At 45.6% G+C, this 10,198-nt stretch overlaps 1 protein-coding gene across 1 annotated transcript in view; it reads right to left on the reverse strand.

Annotated features, from left to right (window-relative positions):
• The window catches only part of Jam3 (junctional adhesion molecule 3), a 59,913-nt gene extending 51,114 nt beyond the window's left edge, over window positions 1-8,799 (reverse strand). The window contains exon 1 of the mRNA XM_032909473.1: window positions 8,689-8,799. Coding sequence (XP_032765364.1) covers window positions 8,689-8,764 — 76 coding nt within the window. The 5' untranslated portion in view covers window positions 8,765-8,799. The remainder of the gene's footprint in view (window positions 1-8,688) is intronic.
• Window positions 8,800-10,198: the final 1,399 nt, after the last annotated feature.

Below are 10,198 nucleotides of genomic sequence, written 5' to 3' on the forward strand. Positions count from 1 at the left end.
GGACCAGCTATAACCTGTAGCCCAAACTGGGCTCACACTCAAGTCCCTCTGGGTGAGTTCCTGAATACCAGGGCTGATAATAGACACATGGCCTCCAGTTTTTCAAAGCCTGAAAACTTAAGCAAAAAGTTCCAAAAAGAACCAAGTAAAACCTCAGAAATGAACATAATAATCAGTAGGGGAAAGTCCTCTGGGCATTACAGATAAGGCTGGAAGCAGAAATAGCTGGTTGCAGAATTCAGAATAGCTTACACAGGCAAGAACATAACAGTATGAGAGGAAAAAATAACAGTCTTGAAGGACACAGTGACTGAATGCATTTAGTCAGAGCCCCAAATTGAAAGGATAAGAATATGAAAGATGACTATTTGAACAAATACTTAGGAACACACAGAAAGAAAGAAAAACCCATAGCTATATAAACTATGAGATATAAGTAGCACACTAAAACTCACCTTGGTGACACACTGCAGTAACATTTTAAAATGCCCTCCTAGAAAAGAAGGGAAAAGGAGAAAGACGACCTTTAATGTAGCTAAGGAAAAGATTAGCAATACTGAGGCGGCAATGGGTACAACTCTGAACTTCTCAACCAGAGGGCACTGAGCACACAGTTTCTCTCTCGTCCTCTCTCTCTACTTTCTAAGACAACAGGACTGACAACTTAAAACAATGTGTCCAGGAGATATGCACTTGAAGAACAACATTAACTTAGATACAGTTTTGCAGACACAGGCCCCTCCCCCATCTGCAGGTTTAGTTACCTGAGGTCAGCTGTATCCGGGAATAGAAAATAAAAATTCCAAAAGCTGCAGTTCCTAAGTTAGAAACTGTACACCACTCTGCTGAGATAAACACTTATGCGGTACTACTCGTCCTACCTAGGATGTCCTACCCCTGTACCCATCATGTCTACACCACATATATGATGGCTCACTGTTCACTGAAGGAGGCACCTGGCTAGTGGGCCAGCCATCACTACAGACTAGATCCATGGAACCCTCACTTTACTCAGCGGCCCCAACACTGGCAATTCAGATATGGCACAGAGAAGCCACACAGTGCTACTCTTCAGTGAAAAGCTGAAAATTCTTGACCTGATAAGCAAAGAGAAAGAAGCCATTCGAAGTATCTTCTAACTATGAAAGTGTGAAGGAAAAAGACTAATTGTATTTCATTGTCCAAAAACTGTGTAAATCTCAGTCACAGTACACGACATGGTAAGTCTTAATTAAGATTAAGAGGGAAAAGGCATGACGTTTGCATGTTGTGTACAGGAAACATCACACGACACAACACACAGGGTTCTGTTCTATCCAGGTTTAGGAATCTACTGGGTATCTTGGAACAGACTGTCCATAGTTAAAAAGGAGGGTCTAGAATATAAACAAAACCCAGTCTAGACCAGGATACCCATTCTACAGAACATGACTAAGACTATTTTAATACTTTCTAGGTGATCTTTCCACTGCAATCTTCTGTTCATTCATATTCCTTCTTCCAACTGACAAACTTCCACACTTCCAACGGTAATGGGTCCAATGTGGTCCAGCCGTTGAGAGCTCAGGGGTGCAATGCTATGTCCCACACCTTCTTCAGCTCTTTCCCGCTATATTTCTGCCTTTTCTTTGCACTGGCCCCTGAGCTTTGGAGAGAGCACGATAGATGTCCCACTGAGGGTACGGCTCTTTGGTTTATTGTGACCAGGCCTCAGATTCCACATCTACAAATTCACTGCCTGCAAATAAAACTGAGCTGAGACTAAGCAAGCCAGCTAGCTCGAGGTCATGTCCTCCTAAAGCTCATGCTGAAGCCTCAATCCCTAACAAGATGGTATTAGGTGCAGGCTTTAAAAAGTAACTGGGCTTGGGTCATGAGGGTAGGACCTCAGCATGGGGTAGTAGCTGCTATAAGAGACAGCAAGCTCTCTCTCCTTCTCCAGCCTGTGCACGACTGTAGTCATCCACCAACCAGGAAGAAGGCCTCACTAGGAACTAGATCTGCTAGCAACCTTGATCCCAGACATCTGAGACTCCAAACAGTGAGACACAAATGTCTATGGTTTGAGGCACTCAGTTCATGATACTATGCTATCGTGGTCTGCACTCTCTATACTGTCCTATACAATCCATAGAATGCCAAGCACACAGCATTCAACAGCTGTTATAATAACCCAGAGTCTCGGCAAACACTGTACACACTCCTACACACATCTCTGCCTACACTGTTTCCCCCACTTTCTTCTCTTCTCACACCTCTACTCACCTCAACCTGCAGTTATGGATGGGGTCGTGTCACATACTGCAACCCCTGTGTACCAACAGCTGAAGCGGAAGGAAGAATTGCTCAGTGAGGTCATGCAAGCAGAACCCGTGTAAAGGCCAGGCGACACAATACAAACTGCAATCCCAGAGCTGGACAGGTAGTGACAGGAAGCCCTGGGGCTTGCCAACCACTCTGCCAAGTGGACTCTGACCAGTTCCCGGTTCAGTGAGAGACTATGTCTCAGAAAATAAGATAGAAAACCATTATAGAAGTTACTTGACATCAACCTCTGGCATTATGGGAGGTGTACACGCACACGCATGCACACACACACACGTGTACACACACACACACACACACACACACACACACACACGCACACACACCCCACAGAGAGACAGAGACAGACAGAGAGACAGAGATAGAGGGTTCCAGGCAAGCCTGAGCTACACAAGCCCAGACTGTTATTTGTCAGCAAAGGAAAGAACAAAACAAACAAACACAGTAGAAGTGCTTTAATGAAAACCATGGCCAAAGCAAGAGGAGCAGCTGCCTGAGGGTCTGCTCCATCCTCCATAAGCTTCCAGACAGCTGCGAAGCTGCACCTCATGCTGAAGACAGGACAAGACACTGGGCAGGAACAAATGACGGGCACATGGATGGGTAACTTTCTGCTTCCCATGAAAGCAACCCGCCCTCCTTACCTCATCACCTTAGAGAATCATCCCCTCCCCCCACCCCCTGCCCCATCCACTTCCCCCTCCCCTACCCACCCCCGGGAGCTCAGAGGCTGGCACAGGGCAGTGCTCAAAGTGCAGCAGCAGCAAGCCAGGCAATCACTCCGGTTCTTTTGTTTGGTCCTAATGATGGGGGGCAGGGCAGGTACTCCAAGAGGCTTCCAGTCCCCCTTAACCATTTGTTGAAGCCACAGCTGTTCTCCCACCGAACGCCAACGGCAATTAATCTCTGAAATGCGTCAAAAAGAATACATGAGCAAACAACTGAACTCTAAGGACAGTCCTCCTTCATCCAGTTCAGCTGCTGTGAAGAAACTAGGTAAAGACGGAGGCTGCTTGTAGTTAAACAAATCACGTTTTCCCTTTACTAATGTCAAGTCTAAAATCCCAGTACTGCAGCCATGAGAGAGAAATCAAAACAAAGCGCAACTTTCGAAAAATTATGTATTGTTTAAAAAAAAAACTCATTAAAGACTTCAAAAATAAAGCAAATGAATCAGGAAGGAAAAGCACAAGAGCCAAGAACAAGCAGCCCTGCGCTGTGCTGCTTAGACACAACCCATCAATGTTCCCCACATTTTCCCCTGGTGTTTTACATAACTGGAATCACAAATTGTGGTAGTGGCAGCCCGTGTCCTTTAAAGTGCCTCATAAACATCTCTCCACGTTTTTCTTCGTAACTTTGCAGCTACACAGAGTAGATGACAGAAAAAGACCATTTCCTTCCACAACAACTACTACAGTAAAAACTGAGACTACCCTGACGCTCCTGAAGCCACCGAACTAAAATAAGATACACTAAAAATGCCTAGACACAGAGAGTGGTTAAAAATGTTAACTGGCTTTCAAGTGACAAAGACAGGCAGGCAAGGCCTGCCAGAGCCATCTCTGTCCTGGGTCAGTTTCTTTTTTAACATCACTGCTAATTGTACTCACACCACCGGCCAAAACCCAGTGTGAATGGTCATACACACAAGGGCTGGGCTTCTCACTCACTATGTGCCCCACTGCGGTGAATAGTGCCTGACTTAACATAGATAGACATGTTAAAATGCTGGCTGGAAAGAAATGAACTACAGACTATGACATATGATTGTTCAGACAGGGAAGGTTACTGGGAGTTGAAGTCCAGACATGACAGACAATATGACTGTTAGAATCTGATTGTAACAATAATTGTAGAAACAAAGTAATCAATTGCAGAGTACCCAGTTCTGGTCCCAGCACCTACACAGTGTTTACTCCAAGCCACCTGCTAATTCCAGTTCTGAGGACCTGACCTCTTCTGTCCTCTCTGGGCATGTGCATACATATGGTACATATACAGACAAACAGGTACACGTTCATACAAATAAAGTTATGGGGACTGGAGGAATGGTTCAGTGGTTAAGAGCATTGGTTTTTCTTCCAAAAGCCCTGAATGTGACTCCCAGTTCTCACCTGGCAGCTCATAAACATCTGTAACTTCCGTCTCAGAAAATCTGAGGCCTTCTTCTGGCCTCCTTGGGCACACACGGTGCACAGACAAACATGTAGGCAAAACTCCAGTACATACATGTATGTGATGGTTTGAGTAGCAATGGCCCCTATGGCTCAAACATTTGAATGCTTGGTTCCCAGTTGGTCAAGCTGCTTGGGAAGGATGGGGAAGTGTGGCCTGGGTGGAGGAGGTGTGGTTTTTGAGGTTTCAAAAGCCCACGTCATTCCCAATTAGCTCCTTCCTTCTTCTCTTCTCTCCTTCCCTCCTTCTTACGGATTAAGATACAAGCTCTTAGCTACTGCCCCAGTGCCATGCACGCCTGCCTGCTGCCATGCTGCCCACCATGATGGTCATGGACTCTCACCCTCCAGAACGGTGAGCCCCAAATTAAGTGCCTTCTTTTATAGGTTGCCTTGGTCGTGGTGTCTGGTCATGGCAACCGAAAAGTAACTAAGGCAACACAAAATAAAACATTTATTTGAAAAAGAAACTTTTGAAAGAAAAGGCAAAAAGACCTAAACAAAGAATCTTCCTTACAGATTGAGGAGCAAAGCAGCGCTGCAAATCCTGCTGCACACAGTGATGGTGCAGGGGTGAAAGGCGATGCAGGGCACACAATCAATACCACAGAGAAGCAAGAAAACCAAAACACCACAAGCGGAAAGAACTCTGCTTCCTGGGACATGAGGAACAGGCAGATGTCTGTGCATCACCACAAGCGGCAAAGAGGCAGCGAATTAATGCTCTAGGCTCCCATTCAGTGGATGGCGTCCTTGCTAATCTGAGTGTAAAAGAATGTGCTTACCCAACTTAGTTTCCGGATCTCTTCATATGCCAGTGAATATGTATGTATACAGTGCTAGAAGTCAGAGGCATGTGCAAAGATTTAAAATGTGCACTCAGCCCAAATGCCATCACACGCACAGACCTGACTGGAAACACCTTGGGAGAGAACCTAGAATCTGCCTCCCATCGCTAGGCTGTCCTCAGCCAGCTGCACACTATAACTTCACTCACTCACACACATATTTTCTTTTCTTTTACCACACTTGTGCTCTGAAAGAATTCAAAGGATTTACAAAGAAGGAATTTGTTAATACCGCATCTCTAACAGCTGCTAGTTGGGTGCACTATGGCCGTGGCGTCTTTATTACAATATACAATCAGAAAGCATGCTTGTGCATCTGCCACCTTTCGGAAAGTGGACATAGGGCTATTCCTTGGGGGCTGCCCTGAGAGCACCTTCCACAGAGCCTAGGAGATGGAGCACTGTGACTCTTGAGTTTAATACTGCAATTATACTTAATGACTAAGACCTCTAGCAGACACCCATTCGGTCTCCTCAGCCTGCATCGTGACCACAGACAAGTCATTTGAAGATGAGAAGCAGATCCAAGTTTTGGGATCAGCTGTCCTTTGTTTCTCTTAAAAGTACAGGTACGGGGGTTGGGGATTTAGCTCAGTGGTAGAGCGCTTGCCTAGAAAGCGCAAGGCCCTGGGTTAGGTCCCCAGCTCCGAAAAAAAGAAAAAAAAAAAAAGTACAGGTACGACCCTGCCAATGACTGTGACAATCAAGTAATCAAAAGGAATTAAAATGCCATAAAAGGGTAGAGGCTATCTGTTCAGGGCCCTGAGTTCAATCAAGCAATCAATCGATCCATGTAGGCCACTCTAAACCATGGTTCAGGAGTCCAAGTAAATGGAAGAATTGGAATAGTTGGTCCGGAATTCCTGTACGTTTCATCTTGCAAACTGTCTTCAAGAGTACAAACTGTTGTTCCAGTTCTAAATAAAGTCTTCTCTCTGGCACACCAAAAATTCTGGAAAGTTACTGACTTGCTACATAAGCACTCAAAGGGGGGAGGAGGCATATCATCTGTAAGGCTGAATCACGCCAGTCACCGATCTCACAAAGGAATATTATACATATACAAACAGTCCGTCTTTGAACGCGTGATAATTTCCCTAAACTGATCCATAATAAGAATTGCCACTGTCGAATACAATAAACAAGTGGTCGAAGACCGAACTGGCACAGACTAGAGACTTCTAAGTTTACCTCTGCATGCTTGTTTCTTCATACACAGGAAAACCAGTAACACAGTCTTATCAAAATGAAATAATTCACACTAAGTTGTCCTAATACAGCCCAGCAAAAAGCAATTACATGGAATGTTTACTATGTTTGAAATTACCTTTTTTTTTTCTTTTTAATTTTTGAAATATGGTCTCTGTCTAGGCTGGCCTTGAAGAACTGGCAGTGATCCTCCTGCCTCTCTCTGCCCCTCAAATCCTGGGATTACAGGCATGTGCCACCACATCCAACTTGGAACTCGTAAATTTTTTGTGGTCTCGCTCTGCCCCCAGGGTAACCTATAACTCACTGTATATCCCAGAATAAAGAGCTCACAGTGATCCTCCTGCCTCGGCCTTCACAGCATTGGGATTGCAAGCACTCGTCACAGCAGGCAGGAGCTGGCAATTTTAAACGGAAATGATACCAAGTGAAAAGCATAATCCTAAAAAGTAAAAAGGCACAGCTGTCCCCTATGAAGATGACATGTTTTTAAAGGTTTTACTTTTACTTATGTGTGAAGGGACCATATACATGTATGAATGTGAGTGCCTACAGAGCTCAGAAAAGCTTGTCAGATCCTCCGAGGCTGGACTCCCTTGCTGTTTGAGTCACCAACTTGGGTGCTATGAACAGAACTTGGGTCCTCTGCCAGCCTACCCCTCTGTAACCACTGAGCTCTCTCTCCAGTCCCAAGAGTACCTACAGCGTTCAGGTATACGTAAGCTAAAAGCTATATAACAGGAAACTCTTTCCTTTCCCTCAATACCAAGAAACCCACCAAATTAGCCCCACCTGAGGGGTACCATCCGCAATGAGCCCTTACCAGTTTCTGCTTTTTACTAACAAATCACCAAGCAGAAATGTATCCCTGAAGTCAACTGCAAACTGTTTCTCCAATAAAAGCTGCAGATTTTCATGTTAGCAAATCTCTTCAACAATAGGGAGTTGTTCTGGTCTGTGAATAGGACGTGTCAGTGTGACGGACACAGTGGGAGCAGGACATTCCTGACACTCCTCTCTCCTGGCTAGCCTCTGCTCAGCTCTATCTCCCAACTGCATTTGGTTTTCAATTTTCTAAATCAAGCAAAGTGTATGGTCACAAATACGGGCTAAGGGTCATCCTTACTACAGAAGCCTGTTTCCAATATTTCAGCACCAGAACCCCTGTTTTCCACCACCACTCTGAGCACCCCATTAGAATAAGCATCAAACACAAAACCGCTTTGTTTTCTTGCCTGACCACCCCGCCTCCCAACAGGGCTTTGGTGTATTAATTTGTATATCTTGGAGAGCATCGTGGGCGGCAACAAATCCAAGGAACAAGCCAAGGGTTGAGGAGTGGTCCGGGTTGAAGTTTGGCACTACTTGTGTGGCCCTCAGTTTTGAAATTTAAAAAAAAAAAAATTTTTTTTAAGACTATTAGCCTCTGAAAATTGGGTTCACAAACCCACTTCACTGAGCTGTTTTAAGAACTGAGATAATAGCTTCAAAGTGCCCTGTGGTATTTATGGAAAGTTAACTGCAAAGTAAACTTTACAGTGCTTTTGCCCCACAGACCAGGGAAATAGTGTCTCCCAGGAATTCCACTGGAAAGAAATGAGCAGAACTTTCAAGTTTAGCAGGGTGTTGGGATCAAAATGACCCTGGTGCTACTTGGGAGTCAGGGTCTCCACCACGCTGCAACAAAGGTGCTTATCCCTGTGCAGCCCCCATCTCCGCACAAGGATGGCCGGCCTTGCCCAGTTCAGCTTCTTTGTTGACCCCAGCAGCTCCCGGGAGGACAGGCCTCTGGAGCTTCCCTAGCTGCTCGTCGTCCACGACTTCTGGGTACCACAATACTGATGGGGTGTTTTCTCCAGCAAGTTTTAGAGTCCATGAGGCAACTGCCACGGTCCTTCTAGCGGGCCGTATCCTTGTCCCGGACCAGTCGCATCCTCGCGGGTCAGCCTGAGACCCGACCCGACAGCCCGCTGAGCCGCGCCCGCCACGCTCCCGCAGAGGCCACCCCTCAGCTCCTCGGCCGGACCTGGAGTCCTGGGCGCAGAAACCGCTATTCCACCGCGGCCCGGGCCGCTCTGTCCCCATCGTCAGAGACCACACTTCCCAGCCGCACTGAAGCGTCAACTCACCCCTGAAGAGCAGCAGCAGGAAGAAGTCGGGTAGCCGCGCGCACAGGCGAAGTCGCAGCCGCCGGCTCAGCGCCATGTCGAGGGGAATGTGAGGGGCTCAGGCTTGGAGCGTAGAACTGGCCTCGTGCGCATGCGCCCAGACTGCTTGGACCCTGCGACCCGCCTCCAGTTTCCATAGCGACCACGCGGCCCGGCCGAGCCGGCACCATAGTGACCGAGAAAGCTCCAGTCTGGTTGCTATGGATGCAACGATGCTCAGCGCTTCCAGGTGCTACCTCTGTCGATGAACTTAGCGAGAGGAGAATTAAAAAGCGTGTCTGGGAAGGAAGCGGGGTAGATTTATGAAACTGTAGATTATCGCTACAGATCTAAGAAGGATTACTCCATTAAAATTTAGGCATGATGGGGCTGGAGAGATGGCTCAGCAGAGAAGAGCACCTGTTGCTCTTCAACGGCCCAGATTCCACTCCCAGCACCCATATTGTGGTTCACAACCATCTTTAACTCCAGTTCCAAGCAATCTGACACCCTCTTCTGACCTCTGACGGCACTAAACGTGTCTGTGGTGTGCATACATACATGCAGGCAAAACACTCATGCACATGGAATAAAATAAACCATCATTTTTATCAGAGAACGTATGTTATTTTACAAATAAAGATATTACCATGTAATTTCTTTGAAACTAGTATTTTCACACGTGTAGGGCCCCTGATACCATACATAATAAAAGGAGAAAATGCTGAAATCTGCATAAACATTAGCAAGATATACCCAGTAAATAAATATAATAAGTTGCTGTAGAAGTATGATTCATTTCTCTGGTAGACCTGAAGCCTAATGGTGTCCCCAGTAGTTTATCCTACACAGTACAAGGGTAATTCTTGTCACTTGAGGTTTTTTTACCCGTTTTTTTTATTTTTTATTTTTGAAAATTTATTTATTATATAAGTACACTGTAGCTGTCCTCAGACGTACCAGAAGAGGACATCAGATCTCATTATAGATGGTTGTGAGCCACCATGTGGTTGCTGGGAATTGAACTCAGGACCTCTGGAAAAGCAGTTAATGCTCTTAACTGCTGAGCCATCTCCCCAGTCCCCCGGTTTTTTTTTTTTTGTTGTTGTTGTTGTTTTTTGTTTTGTTTTGTTTTTGACAGAGTATTATTTATGTAGCCCTGGCCACCCTGGAACTTGAAGGCTAAATAGAGCAGGCTAGTTTCAAACTCTCATAAGTCCAACTGCCTCTGCCTTCAAGTGCTAGCATTAGAAGTAAGCGCCACCATGTCTGGATTTTTTTATTTTTATAATTTTAATTATATGTATGTGTGTATATCTGCATGTGAGTGTGTGAAAATAATTGTAGATGCCCAGAGAGGCTAGAGGAACAGAGTTAACAAATAGTATGCCTGGTGTGGGTGGTGAGAACTGAAATTGGGTCCTCTGGAAGAGCAGCAAGTGTTCTTAACTGCTGAGCCATCTCTCTCTCCAGCTTTTTTTTTTTCCATTTT

Source organism: Rattus rattus, chromosome 8 (assembly GCF_011064425.1).
Source record: "Rattus rattus isolate New Zealand chromosome 8, Rrattus_CSIRO_v1, whole genome shotgun sequence".
Taxonomy (NCBI): domain Eukaryota; kingdom Metazoa; phylum Chordata; class Mammalia; order Rodentia; family Muridae; genus Rattus; species Rattus rattus.